Source organism: Ahaetulla prasina, chromosome 5 (assembly GCF_028640845.1).
Source record: "Ahaetulla prasina isolate Xishuangbanna chromosome 5, ASM2864084v1, whole genome shotgun sequence".
Lineage (NCBI taxonomy): Eukaryota > Metazoa > Chordata > Lepidosauria > Squamata > Colubridae > Ahaetulla > Ahaetulla prasina.
In genome coordinates, this window is record NC_080543.1 from 72895055 (window position 1) to 72910385 (window position 15331).

Sequence of the window (15331 nt, forward strand, 5' to 3'; positions counted from 1 at the left end):
ATCCATGGGTGAACATAACATGTTCACATCTATGACTTTTCCACAAGGTAGCAAAGCCATAGGATGTAAATGGGTATACAAGAAGAAAGTACTGCCCAACAGTGAGATACAATATAAAGCAAAATTAGTGGCACAAGGTTTTTCACAGATGAAAAATGTGCACTATGATGAGGTATTCATGCCTACAGTAAAGAGTGAAAGCATAAGGCTGGCACTAGCTTTGGCAGTGGCACGTGGCAATAAAATTTAGCATTTTGATATAACCATAGCATTCCTCAATGCAGAATTAGAGGAAAAAATTTACATGGTTCAGGCACCAGGGTATGAAAGTAAAAAGCATAACATGGTATATAAATTGAACAAGGCCATTTATGGGCTGAAGCAATCAGACAGGAATTGGAATATCTGTTTAGATAAGGCATTGAAGGGTCTTGGGTTCAAGAGTTGCAAGGCTGATGGTTGCATATACACTGGAAAGTTAAAATGTGGAGATTGTAAACTATTAGCATTTGTGGATGATCTTTGTTTCATTCCAAAGGATGTATCACAGTAAAAGGGATTCTCAGATATTTGAAGGGAAATTTGAGTCTTCAAATACAGGTATTTGAAGAATATTAAATTAATTGGATTTACATCTATTCCAGTCATGAAGAGAGGAATGTCAGAATATTCATGAACTGAAATAATGCTTAGTAACAAGGTCAGCCAATGTATAGGTATAGCAATTAAGTCAGCCAATGGGAGCTAATTGGTGACTGAAACAATTTTGGAGCCTGGGCATGGCTTAGCTCTGTGCTCAGATCTGAAACTGAAATTAGTTTGCTCTGCTGAATTGAAACGGAAACACTTCTCTCCTCTGCCTGTGTTTATTTATACTTGCTACCATATTGGAAAACCTGTTTTGATATTGTATATTTACTTTATGTGTTATATTATATATTTATTTTATTTATTTATTTATTTATTTTGTCACAACATCATACAAAAAAATTATATAGTATATAAACATATATATGAGTAAATATTAGGAGGTATAAGCATATATATATATAGGAAGAAGAAAAGAAAAACAATAGGACAGGAACGGTAGGCACGTTTGTGCGCTTATGCACGCCCCTTATGGTCCTCTTAGGAATGGGGTGAGGTCAATAGTAGAAAGTTTTTTTTTGGTTTTTTTTTTATTAAAAAAGTTTTACAACAATTAAATTTTCCCCCTCCCCCCCTCCCTCCTAAACCCCCCTCCCCCCCCCAGACTTCCCGGAGCAAACACAAGGTATAGTTCCTTAAACAAAACAGTCATACATTAAACTTTTTAAAATCTAACACAATTATAATCTTTCTCTCTCACATAACCTGACTTCTTCCATTAAAATCAAAAATAAGATCCTTCATTCAAAAGCAATCCGAAATTTCTTAATCCGATATCTATTTTGAATATAATCAATCCAGTTCTTCCATTCATTTAAATATTTTTCTTGAGTACTGTCTTTCAGGAAGGCTGAGATTTTAGCCATCTCAGCCAAATTGGAAACTTTCAATATCCATTCTTCTATTGTGGGTAATTCTTTTTTCTTCCAATATTGTCCAATCAACAGTCGTGCTGCTGTTATTAAGTTCAGAATTAACTTAGTCTCAATCACTGTACAGTCCGTTGTTATTCCCAAAAGGAAAAATTGCGGTAGAAACTTTATCTTCTTCTTCAGAACATTCTGCATAATCCACCAGATTCTTATCCAGAAAGACTTAATTTTCTTACAAGTCCACCATACATGAAAATATGTAGCATCATCACAATTACATCTCCAACATTTGCTTGCATATCTGGATACATACATGATAATTTCTTAGGATCTAAATGCCATCTATAAAACATCTTATAAAAATTTTTCCCTTAAATTCTGCGCTTGCGTAAATTTAACATTTCTAACAAATTTTTCCCATGTTTCCAACATTATTGGTTCTTGAATATTCTGTGCCCATTTTATCATACAATCCTTTATTAAATCTCTTTCAGAATCTATTTCTATCAACACAGTATACAATCTCTTTATATGCCCCTGAGTTTGATTTCTAATTTGTTTAAGCAGATTTTCTTCATTTTGAATGATACCAATTTTCTGATCTTCTTTCCATCTAGCCTTTAACTGTCCATATTGAAACCAAGTATAATTCCTCCTTCTTCTTTTAATGTATCCAAAGATTTTAGTTGTAAATTTCCCTCTCATTGTATAAAAGATCTTTATAAGTAATCATTTCTTGTTCCTGTTCTATATTTATATTCTCTACTGCGTGAGGACATACCCATATAGGAATTTTATAATTTAACTTATAATAATATTTTTCCAGACACATGAAGAGAAATTCTCAACACATGATTCTTAAAAGCTTTATCTACTTTCTTATCATACAATAAATATGCATGCCAACCATATAATAAATCATAACCTTCTATATTCAACATCCTTTCCTCCCTCAAATTAAACCAATCACTTATTACCGACAGAACAACTGCTTCATAATACAGTTTTAAATTAGGCATTTTTAATCCTCCTCTTTCCCGTGTATCTTGCATTATTTTCATTTTAACTCTCGCTTTTTCCTTCCCATATAAATTTATTAATTCCAATCTGCCATTCATCCAAATTTTTATCTTTCTTAATTATTGGTATCATCTGAAACAAGAACAAGAATTTAGGCAAAACATTCATTTTATAGCTGCTATTCTCCTAACAAAGATAATTGTAATTTTTCCAAGTATTCATTTCCTTCTGAATTTTTTTCCATAACACATCATAATTATTCTTATACAATTTTCCATTTGATGAAGTAAGAAAGACTCCTAAATATTTAACCTTTTTTACAATTTCAAATCCTGTTATTTCCTCTAGTTTTTCTTTCTGGTTCTTAATCATATTTTTGGTTAACACTTTTGTTTTATTTTGATTCACTTTAAACCCTGAGACCCTTCCATATTGATTAATTACTTCCAACAAATATACACTCGAATTTATAGGCTGAGTCAACATAACAACCAAATCATCTGCAAATGCTCTAACTTTATATTCATATCTTCTAATTCTAATACCCTCTATCTCCCTTAACTCTCTTATCTTATCCAATAAAGGTTCCAAAGATAAAATAAACAATAAAGGTGATAAAGGACACCCCTGCCTTGTTCCTTTCGCAATTTTAAAACTATCTGTCAAACTACCATTAATTATTATCTGAGCTGTTTGCTCTCCATAAATTGCCCTAAGTATTCGTGTAAAACCATTTCCAAATTGCATTTTGTCTGTTAATTTAAATAAAAATTCCCAATGCAAACGATCAAAAGCTTTCTCTGCATCCAAGAATATAAACGCTGCCGGAATCTGATTTTCTTTTCCAAATATTCCAATAAATTCACTATCTGCCTAACATTATTCCTCATTTGTCTCCCTTTTATGAAACCAGACTGGTCAGTGTGAATCCTTTGTTGTACAATTTCCATTAACCTATTTGCCATTATTTTTGCAAAATCTTATAATCATTATTCAAGAGTGAAATCGGTCTATAATTCCCAGGCTTAGTACAATCCTGATCCTCTTTTGGTATCAATGAAATAAAAGTAGTCCTCCATGATGGTGGTACTCCTCCTCCCATCAATATCTGATTAAATAACTCCATAAGTGGACCAACTATCTCATCCTGTAACTTTTTATAATATATTGCTGTAAGTCCATCTGTGCCTGGGGATTTCCCTATTTTTAATTGCTTTATTACCAAAATAATTTCCTCAGAAGTTATAGGCCGATTCAACTCTTCCCTTTGTTCATTAGTTAAACCTTTAACCTTATATTCTTTCAAATATTTATCAATATCCATATTCAATATTGTATCTCTGGCATATAAATTTGTATAATATTCCAAGAAAGCTTTTTTAATTTTATCCTGTTGAAATCGCACTTTACCCTTGTATTCAATTCCTTCAATAGTACGTGCTTTCTGTCTTTTCCTTAACATATAAGCCAACCACCTCCCTGATTTATTGGCATTACAAAAAGTATTATGTTTAGCATATTGTATATTGGTTGCCACCTGATCTGCCATTAACATATTAAATTGACTCTGTAATATCTTTATCGCTTCAGTAGTTTTTAAATCATGTGGATTATATACCAATAATTGTTGTTTCCTCTGAATTTCCTCTTCTAAATCCCTCGCTGTTTTTGTAGTTTTCTCCTCTGTCTACTATTAATATATATCAAATTTCCTCTCATAAAGGCCTTGCTCGCGTCCCACACCATTTCTATCGAGTTCCCTTTCCCAAATTATAATCAAAATTCTTTCATTTGTTTTTACATTGATTTACATTATCCTCATATCTAAACAAATTTTCATTTATTCTCCATGATCTTCTTCCACCTTCATATTGCAACTCCATCCATACGGACTATGATCAGTTAAACACCTTGGAAATATCTTTGTTTTCCTAACCCTAGAAAGCAAGTCATTGGTAATTAATATAAAATCAATACGTGAAAAAGATTGATGCCTGTCCGAAAAATAAGTATAATCTCTATCATCAAAATTCTGCCTTCTCCATATATCTTTCAACTCAAAATCTTCCATCAAATCAAAAAGATTTAGGCAATTTTGCATGCATAGGAATTTTCTTAGAAAGAGTTCTTTTATCTCTTCTAGTGTCCATTACACCATTCCAATCCCCTAATATAATAAATGTTTTATAGTCCCAAAAGTCAATTTTTCATGTAACAGTTTATAAAATTTTTCTTGTTGTTGATTAGGTGCATATATGCCAATCACAAGTGTCTTTTCCTTCTAAAATCAATTCAATAGCAATATATCTTCCTTGAATATCCGTTTCAATTAATTTACTTGATATATTTTTCTTCAAATATATAACTATACCATTTTCTTATTCGAGCAGAAGAAACAAAATGTTTACCTAATTTGAATTAATCAAATATTTCTGATCTGATAATTTTATATGTGTCTCTTGCAAACATATCACATCATTTTAAATTGTTTCAAATAATGGAATATTTTTCTTCTTTTCTGTGCTGAATTTAAACCATTAACATTCCATGTCAAAATTTATTTGCCATCTCTGGCCTCTTGAAGCTTCTGAGCAATTAGCTGAAGACCCTCACTCTTGACTTGGCTCCTCCACAGCTTCAGTAGTAGAATCCGTTCCTGTCTTTGAAGTCGTTCCTCCATCTCCTTACGCCTAATAGCTCCCCTTGTCACTCTTTGTTCTTGAGATTGTTCTTGAGGTACTGATATCACAGGTGCAGTTTCAGCTTCCCCACTCTGTTTCTCTTAAAGACTTTTATCCACTGTTTCTACATCCACTTTCAATACATTAAAAAGAAAATCTTTTGCTTTCAATTCAGTATCAATTCGATATCTCCTGCCTTGAAAAAATACTGTTAAACCAATTGGAACCTCCCATCTATATTGAATCTGATGCTTCTTAAGCTCTTGTGTAAAAAACCTAAAATCCCTTCTATCCTTTAACATTTTAGCAGGGATCTCTTTCAAAACCAACACCTCCTGTTCTGCTATTTGCAATTTCTTTTGGTATGTAGCTTGCAAAATCTGATTTCTTATTGTAGAAGTTAAAAAATAAATTACAATATCTCTTGGGAGCTTTTTCTGCCTCGCTACCCAAGAATTAACCCTATATGCCTTATCAATTTGAAAATCAACTTCTCGAGGGTCCATGCCTAACATTTCAGCTAAGGCTTCTGATATAACTTTTTTAAGATCTTCTTCCTTCCGGTCTTGAAGATTCTCAAAGCCTTCTCCAACGCTCTATATTGCAATACCACCACATGATCCTCATTTTATCCACTTTATTTTGAAGCTCTCAACTTTATTATCCAAATACTGATTTGCTTGACTAATTACTTCCACTTTATCCTCCATTACTTCCAAATTTTTTGCCAAACCTTGAAAAACCATCAATAAATCTTCTCTAATTTTTTTATTAGTCTCTTTAATTTCTTCCCTAAGTTGATCCTTCACACCATGAATATTATTCATAATTTCTTTAAATCGCTCTTCAGAAACTCTATTCTGTTCCTTTAATATATCTTCTAAATTAGTTTCAGACCCCCTTCTCGTCATGGGAACTTTTGGTGGCTTAGAAGCCATTTTAATTTAAGTAAAGTCTCTAATTAGAATTATAAAATCTCAAAGTCTCAAAAAGTCTCCAATTAAAGTTGTAAAATAAAAACTTTCACCTTGCCTCCTCTGGAAAGCTTCTATTCAGCTAAAATCCACAAAGACGAACTTCACTTTCTCTCACAAGCAGCCTCCAATCCACTTCCTCTCAGACGCCATTTCTTCCTTCACTAAGTTCAAGTGAGAAAAAGTTTTCCCCTTTTAAAAAGGAGTAGAAGTCAGCTCTCTTCTTGCTTCCCCAGTAATCGATCACTTGTATTTGCCCTGTCTGCTTTAAGTTATTCAAAACGGAATCAATTGAGCAGAGGTGAGCGTTTTCCTCTTGTCCTGCTTAATTAACAGGATCGAGCCGAGTCTGGAGTGGGGCTGGGTTATGCAGGCAGCCCTCCGAGACTCTGCATAAGAAAGCAGAGCCCCTGGGGCAATCTTCTGCTATCCAGCCACTCTTCGCTATTCTCTTTCACCCAGAGAAAAGCTTTGAAGCTGGCTAACAGCCGTTCTCCCGCTGTTTCACCAACTTTTACAGAATCTCAGTTCGGGACGCCATTCCAGGCGTCCTCCTCGGGGAAAACGAAACCACCGGAAGTCAATAGTAGAAAGTTTTTGGTTAAAGCTTTTAGGATTATGGGAAGAGACCACAGAGTCAGGTAAAGTATTCCAAGCACTGATGATTCTGTTACAGAAGTCATATTTACTGCAATCTAGATTAAAGCGGTTAACATTAAATTTAAATCTATTGGTTGCTCTTGTATTATTGCAATTAAAGCTGAAGTAGTCTTTAACAGGAAGGACATTACAATAGATGATTCTATGAGTTAAACTTAGGTCTTGTCGAAGGCGACGGAGTTCCAAGTTTTCTAAGCCTAGGATTTCAAGTCTGGTGGGATAAGGTATTTTGTTGTTTTCAGAGGAATGGAGAACTCTTCTTGTAAAATATTTCTGGACACGTTCAATTGTATTGATGTCAGAGATGTGGTGAGGGTTCCAAACAGGTGACCTGTATTCTAGAATTGGTCTAGCAAATGTTTTATATGCTCTGGTTTGTAGTGTAGTGTTTTTGGAAAAGAAGCTACGCAAGATTAGGTTTACAACTCTTAGAACCTTTTTTGCTATGTAGTTACAGTGGGCTTTGGCACTTAGATCATTTGACATGAAAACTCCAAGGTCTTTAACAGGATGGGGGTCATCTGTAAGGTAATGTCCATCAAGTATGTACTTAGTGTTTGGGTTATTTTTTCCAATATGTAAGACTGAGCATTTGCTGGTTGAGATTTGGAGTTGCAAAGTTTTAGACCAAGCGGTTAGATGATCAAGGTCTTTTTGAATGATAGATGTATTGTCTGTGGTGTTAAATAGTTTGACAGTGTCAGCAAAGAGAACACAATTACTTGCGATATGGTCACAAAGATCATTAATGTATAGTATGAAGAGTGTTGGTCCAAGGACGCTGCCTTGAGGAATGCCACTCTTGACAGGAACAGGATTTGATAGAGCATTGCCAATTTTGACCACTTGTTGTCTGTTAGACAGAAAAGCAGATATCCATTTGTGAAGGGGTCCTGAAATGCCATAGGATTTTAGTTTTAGGAGAAGTTTATTGTGTACTACTGAGTCAAAAGCTTATATATATAAAGAGAAATTAATGAATCCCGCTGAATCAGTTACCTGTGTGTGCTTTCTGGATGTGATTGCTGCAACAAACTCTGACAGTAGATCAGGAGACTATACCATATGGGTCTCTTTAACTATTAAACTGAGCATCTCTCATTTGACTTTATATAGTGGAATCTTGCAGAACTTCTCCTGACTGGAGTGGTATTTTCTCCACTTTCCAAGAAAATGATATTGATACTAATTCAGTTCAGAGCACCTTTATATTGAATCAGATAGTGATGAATTTATGTTGACATTCACTGTATTAAATGCTTTCTGGTACTTTTCTTGTACTGAGTTGAGAGGAATTTATGTGTTTCTATTATTTCTTTCCTAGGACAACAGATTCATTAAAAAAATAGCTGTTGCAAATGGAAATTTCATTACTTTTTTTCTGGATTTATCTTCCTGATGATATATTATTAGTTGTCTGTAGCAATGTACTGTCAATATATCTTGAATATATTGAAAGCATGTTCAGGTTGTCTAAGATTGTCTTGGTTGTTAATAAATTACATTATTAGTGTAAAGGGCATTCTCACTCAAGAAACAATGATCATACCAGTAAAGAGGAAAAATAAAATGTGATATCTTGAAACAATAAATCACAGTTTGATAAAGTTGGATTTAACTTGTAAGAACTTTAAAATCATTTTCTACTTATAACATATTAAATTGCTTAACTAAATTCTTAATTATTTCTGCATTAAATATCCCAAAACTATCACCCAAAACTGATCGGGGAAGATCATATTGTTCTTGGAAATTCAGAGCTAATGGACTGAGTCTTTAGCACTTCATAACATAATGATCACAAAAATAAAAATAGGTTATACAGAGACAGCTAGGGATTATTCTGTATACCCTCCTTGTCTACAGTTCTATCTCTATCTAAGACAATCTGAGGCCACTGCCTTCTGCTTTTCTTTCCAAGTATACAGGCACAGGGTGCATGCTGTTTGATTCTCCTCCTAAAACATGTGTCATTTTTTATCTTCCTTGTGAGGTGTTTCTTGTAAAGAAACCTGATCTCTATTACAGTTCCAAAAGCTGCTTCACTAATTATTGTTCAGGTCAATTGTCTACTCTTGGGAATGAACACTTCACAGAACACTTCAACTTTCAACAAGGTTATTGGCATCAGTGACTGAAACAAATGAGAGAAGACTTTTCATAAAGGAAAGAGAAAAATGTGAAGTCTCCTAAGCAGCAATTTAAAGATTAGAGAAGAAAGCAGAAAACTTAAAAGGTATCAGGAAAGTTCAGCCTATGTCACTAAAGTTTTTGTGATGGACAAAAGGAAGGAACCAACTAGCAGGGCAAGAGCAAAGAATCTGAAAAGCTGCAAGTGACTGAACAGCTGCTGGGATCAACTGCTGGTGGTGAGACACGTTATTGTGCATTTATAGAATTTAGACTAAGCAAAAGTCATTTGAAAAACTCTCACAGCTGTACAAGAAATAAATCACAATTTATGAACTGTCCTTTATCAAAAAAAATCCACAACAAATTCTCCATCTGGAGGTAGGACAAATCTAAGTGTGTGTGTGTGTGTGTGTGTGTGTGTGTGTGTGTGTGTGTTGCCTTCTGAAATTGTGGGTGCTCTATCCCTGGAGATTTTCTAAAAAAGATTGGATAACCATTTGTCCAGGGTGGTGTAGGGACTCCTGCCTTGGACAGGAAATTGGTCTAAAAGGCTTCCATGGTCCCTTCCAGAATTATGATTTTATATTCTAAGTGTATAGATCATAAAGTGAAGCAATTCTACACTTTTAAATCTGACCTTAATACAAATATTAAATTACCAGGATTGAGAAAGGTTTCTTTTGTATTTTCCTCTTTTTTGCCTGTCCATGGTCATGATTTATTAGCCCTTTTCTATATAACAAACTATATGTACTTTAGTTCTTAAACCCTTAATCATTTAAAAATAAATTGAAAGTAACAATCAGAAATGTCATATAATAAATTAGCTGTACATATATTTGTATCCTCACTGTTTCCCTGAAATAAATAGAAGTAAAAGTTAAAATATGGGTGGGGTTGATATTAACAACAATAACTGTGTAAGTAATACTTTTTCAATAATTAAAGTAGCTTATTCACAGGATAACAGAACTAAAATAAAGATTCTCTTTCATCTTCACACAAGTATTGGAAAGCAATTCAATAAAGACAAAATTATTTCATCACACACTACAATAGTTCCAATAAAGGAAAATACAACCCTATAAATACCTATGTATTTCTGGTTTGAAATGAGAGGTTCCGATCTTCCGACTTTTCTTATGCAAACTTATGCAAACTAGGTAACACGCATTGATGATGTTACCTGGTTTGGCTAATGAAACATCTACAAGAACACAACCAGTCAAATGCATAGTTGTAGTGAACAGTTATGCACTTGAATCATGCCAAAAGGTTGTTCTATCATATAGCTATGTTGTCCTTCAAAACTTCAAAACTCTCTTTACTACAGTTTAAAGTTACCAACAACTCTTCAAAACAGGTTTAAGATTAACCTGTTCGAAATTCTTGCAGTAACTGTTTAGTACAAAAAATTAGTTTAAAAAAACCAGACACCTTTATGAATTGCTAAAACACCAATAAAAAGAAAAGAGGCTATGTTCTAAAACAAAAATATATACTCTAAAACAAAAATATATACTTAAAACCTCTAATTACCTGTAACAGTTAATTCTGTGGTCCTTCTGACAGAAAAGAGTCCATGCTTTAATTCACAAGTGTAATTTCCAATGTCATCTTCTGTAACCTCCTGGATAACAAGAGTGTCCTTTTTGAACAAAACACTTGGTCTCCAGGTTGTTATTTGGCATTCCTGTACAAGGATAATTACAGTATTTTAGTAAGTATAGCCCTTGTATTTTTATTTGACACATCAGTTTGATTCAAAACCTGTAATCTTAAAAGTTTTTTTAAAAAAATTCTTAAAATCAGTACAAAGTTCATTGCATTGCTTGACAGGAAACTATTTTAGATCATATTTAAAACCTTTTTCTCAAACACATTTAGAAGAAAAATATACCCAACCACATAAGGACTTATTCATCTTTCGTTTTCTTTTTCACCAATTCTCAATTTTCTCCCCTGGAATCATATTCTTATAACACTGGACAGTTCATAAATTGTGATTTATTTCAGTTTTTCTATTTCAATGCTTCATGGAAATAAATAACTGCTTCACATATCCTTATGGAGAAAACACTCTTTCTCCTACTGGTAAATCCTTAATTCTGTGAAACACAAGGATATTTTCAAGTATTTTTGAGTAGAAAATTTCTCATGGATGGAATGAGGTGATATGGATGCACACAAATCCTTTGTCTTTTATTACACAAACATTTCTGTAGAGGTTTCATGCTCTCTGGCTTCTTATTATGTTGCCATAAATGCAAGAGAAAGATATCAAATGAGGGCTTCTCCTAAACCCCATAATAGGATTAATGGAACAGCCAGGAATGCTTTAGTGTGGAGAAAAAAATGTAACAGGTCCGAGAAATAAACTGTTATATATTATGAACCATCAATAACAATAAAATGAACACAAATATCTCATCAATAAAAAATGGGAAAAAAATTGGCATGTGGAGAACAATTATAGGAAAAAAAGCTGGCCTCTTTTTCATGGGTAAGACATGTTTCATAAATAATTAAGACATTCTGTGACAAGAGGCAGTACTATCCAGCCACCCTATTGCTTGCATACTACTGTCTACTTGATCTGAAGCGTGAAGTATTAAAAAAGGGAATATATAAACTAATGATTGGGAAAGAAGGACCATAGAAGGTTAGGAAGAGGAAATGCAGGAAGCATAATCTATACTACAGTCATTCATAATATAGTTAGTTATTGGCTGCTACATTGTTCTTGAATTGCTTAAGTACCCATGGTTTTCATGTTTTCATGGCCGAGTCACTAGTTCAAATGGTATTGTACTTGTTTGCAAGATACTTTATTAGTGTCCCTTCTTGTGCTGCTGTGGTTCATATCTGCTTCTAAGGTTTTCTCATGATCTGACCTAGCCCTAGCCCTAACCCTAATAGAAAGAATTTTCTTTGGGGATTTTGTTTTATTTTTATTAAGAAAATGAGGCAAATTTATTTGTTTAAAATGATGCAATTGTTTCCTGTTCCATAGAAAATAGCTTTTGTTGGGTATGGCAACTGGATAAAAGTATATATTTAAAGAGGGTGACACATTCATTTATGGGTCAGGCATGTTGTGGGTGTGCAACAGTACAGTATTAAATACCATCTACAGGAACCAGGGCCTGAGACATTAGTTATTAAAATAAAAAATCACAATGTGTCCATCCTTGCAGCCTCACTTATAAAACCTAAAGTATGATTTATTTTATTCATCTTTTAATTTTTTTCATTTATGCACAGAAACGTCTTGTTAGAACTATATACCTTAGTTTTAAAAAACTATCTCCTGTGTATTATGAATGTGTCTATTATCTAATTGCTGAATAACTTAATGTTAACATATTTTATAATATATAAAGAATGCATTAGCTATGTATACAATTGAAAATATAAATAGAGACATTTCATTTTCAGTAACCCAAAAATGACCTACTGCATTTAGAAATTTTTCTGTCAAATATCACATTGCTTCTGTTTTTTCCCCATTTTTCAGTTAACCTTTTTCTAATTACACTTTTCAAAATCTTATGAAGCTGTGTATTCTATGTACAAGTAAAATTCAGATACTAGAAATGGAGCAAAAGAAGACATGTAATATTTTGTTCAAGATTTTTAACATTTCTTACCTTATACCATAAGATTTCTGGCTCTCTATATGATATTAAAAAATCCTGTATGTCGGGGCATGAAATTTCCTTGCTTTTGCTAAGTTCAGCTTTTTCTAAATATTTCATCCTTGAATTATAGCACAGACCAGTGTCATTTTCACCCACTGTCAGTGAAATGGATACCTTCATACAATAGGTTGAGTTTCTGCCATGGAACAAAATACAAATAAGAAAAAATGGTTAAAAACAGCATTCATTTCCCTAAATGCCGTAATGTGTTTTCAAGCATAATTCATCAATTCAGTAAAATGGGGGTGGGAATCCAATTTTAAATTCTTATTTAATTTAGAAGAATTAGTACATTTCATTTACTTTGCAAAAAGAATTACACTTCAAAATTTCCTTAATTCTAATTATAGCAAGACAAGTTCCTGCATAGAAAGAATAAAGTAATAAAGCCAGTTATTTACTAATCAGTATTAATGTTCCTATGATGATCAAAAACTACCAAAACAAACTCTTTCCAGTGAACTAATCAGTTTATATCAATATATTTTAAGCCTTCCACATTCCTAAACCTTTGCACCATAAACAAGAAAGTTAATTCATCTATTCGTTATATTATTTTTTTGAATGAAGCAATAATGTCAGCCTGCCGCAGATCAGTGTTTGAGAAAATAAAAACTCAACTCCATCATGTTGAAGAAATTGGTAATTTATATCACACAAGTCTGGATGCAGCAAAAACAAAGCTGGAACTGGAAGTAAATCAAAACCACAGAGTCATATTCTCTCCTGAACCCTCCCCCTACTAGAGGTCAATACAGTAATAGTCCAATGACTTCTCCCTCCTCAGCCACATGTAGTTTCACTTCCGATATTCTCCCTCTGTCAATCTTCTGGATGGAATGTGGAGTCAGCAGCTGCCGTTACATTCATGCGCCAAAACAATTCAAACATCTATTTTAAAAAAGCTTTTCCCCTCTCCCACACATGCAATGTCAGCCTACACTGGAAACAATGAAAACCTCCCCCCTCTTCCATAAAGCATGTAAGACATTCAGTAGAGCAAACTTTTAGCAAGGTAATAAAACAGTCCGATCATCTAGTAAGAGAAATACACTAAATTAAAGCGGAGGCTGACAATCGGCCCTCCTTCGAAAAAAGGACATTAGTCCTGAAAAGAAAAAGAAAAGTTAGGGTTTATCAGGATATTTGTTATAAAATAGTGCTAGTTTTTTAGGGGCCCGAATATCTTCTTTGTTAACCCATTCAGCTTGTGATAGAGGAAAGTATTTCCAAGCTACCAAATATTGGATTTTATTTCTATATTTTCTAGAGTCTAGAATTTCCTTAATTTCAAAATGTTCTTCCCTGTTTATGAGGATAGGTACAGGGGTCTTAGTAGGATTAGCTCTAGACGGGATGTGTGTTCAGGTTTGAGCAAGCTAACGTGGAAAACTGGATGAATTCTTCTGAGAGATTTGGGTAGTTCTAGTTGGACCGTTACCGGATTAATGATTTTCACGATGGGGAATGGTCCCACATATTTGGGTCCAAGTTTTTTCGATTTCTGAGTCGTTTGTAAATATTTAGTAGACAAGAAAACTTTATCTCCTACTTGGAATTTTTTCTCAGGAGCTCTCTTTTTATCTGCTTGTTTTTTGTGTGTGCAATGAGCATCGTCAATCGCTTTTCATGTAATTTGCCATATACTTTGCAATTGCTCTATCCATTCAGCCAATGATGGAATCAATGGTTTTTGTTCAGGGAGTTCGGGAATGGAGATAAATTCTTGACCTGAAGCAATTTTAAATGGGGTGAATCCAGTGCTGCTATGAACAGAATTATTGTAAGCTACTTCCGCAAATGGTAGTAAGTCTGCCCAATTATCTTGTTGATAATTAATGTAACATCATAGGTATTGTTCTAGTACTAAGTTCGAGCGTTCACAGCCGCCATTAGTTTGAGGATGATGGGCGGAGCTTAATCCTTGGGTGGAGCCTATCAGCCGCAAAAACTCTTTCCAAAACTTAGAAGTGAATTGCACCCCCCGGTCTGAGATTATCCGTTTAGGAACTCCATGGAGTCTGTAGATGTGTTGGACAAACAGTTTTGCCAAAGTTTTTGAAGAAGGAATTTTGGAACATGGGATGAAGTGCGCTTGTTTGGAGAACAGGTCAGTAACCACCCAGATTACTGTATTGCCACCACTTTCAGGTAATTCCAGTATGAAATCCATGGATATTTCTTTTCATGGGGTTTCTGGTCGGGCTACTGTTTGCAGCAAACCAAGAGGCTTCCCTGGTGGTCTTTTAGCTGATGCACAAACAGGGCAGCTCGCTATATAGGATTCAATGTCCTTCTTAAGACCTGGCCACCAAAACTGTCTTTTCAGGAGGTGTAAGGTTTTGATGAATCCAAAATGGCCAGCCATTTTAGCATCATGACAATGTAGAAGTATGACCCCCCTCAAAGATGCAGGGACGTACAACTTTGCTCCTACCCAAGCTAGTCCATCGCGAAGAGTGCACTCGTGCAAATGGGCTAAGAACCAGTCATCCTTGTTTAAGGATTCCTTGAGCAAATTGGTGAGATCTTCTGGTAACGTTGGATCGGTATGTGCTTGGGTACGAGTAATTGCCGGGGCTGCTAACTGTTGCACTGGGAGTATAGGTCATGCTATTTCCTTGCGAGTACTGTTGTACTGA

The 15331-nt window shown here is 34.2% G+C and overlaps 1 protein-coding gene across 1 annotated transcript in view; it reads right to left on the minus strand.

Annotated features, from left to right (window-relative positions):
• Positions 1 to 15331, minus strand: part of IL1RAPL1 (interleukin 1 receptor accessory protein like 1) — a 1531345-nt gene that overhangs the window by 975963 nt on the left and 540051 nt on the right. The window contains exons 5-6 of the mRNA XM_058185954.1: positions 12639 to 12825; positions 10528 to 10681 (exon numbers count right to left, since the gene is read on the minus strand). Of these exons, the coding sequence (XP_058041937.1) occupies positions 10528 to 10681; positions 12639 to 12825 (341 nt within the window). The remainder of the gene's footprint in view (positions 1 to 10527; positions 10682 to 12638; positions 12826 to 15331) is intronic.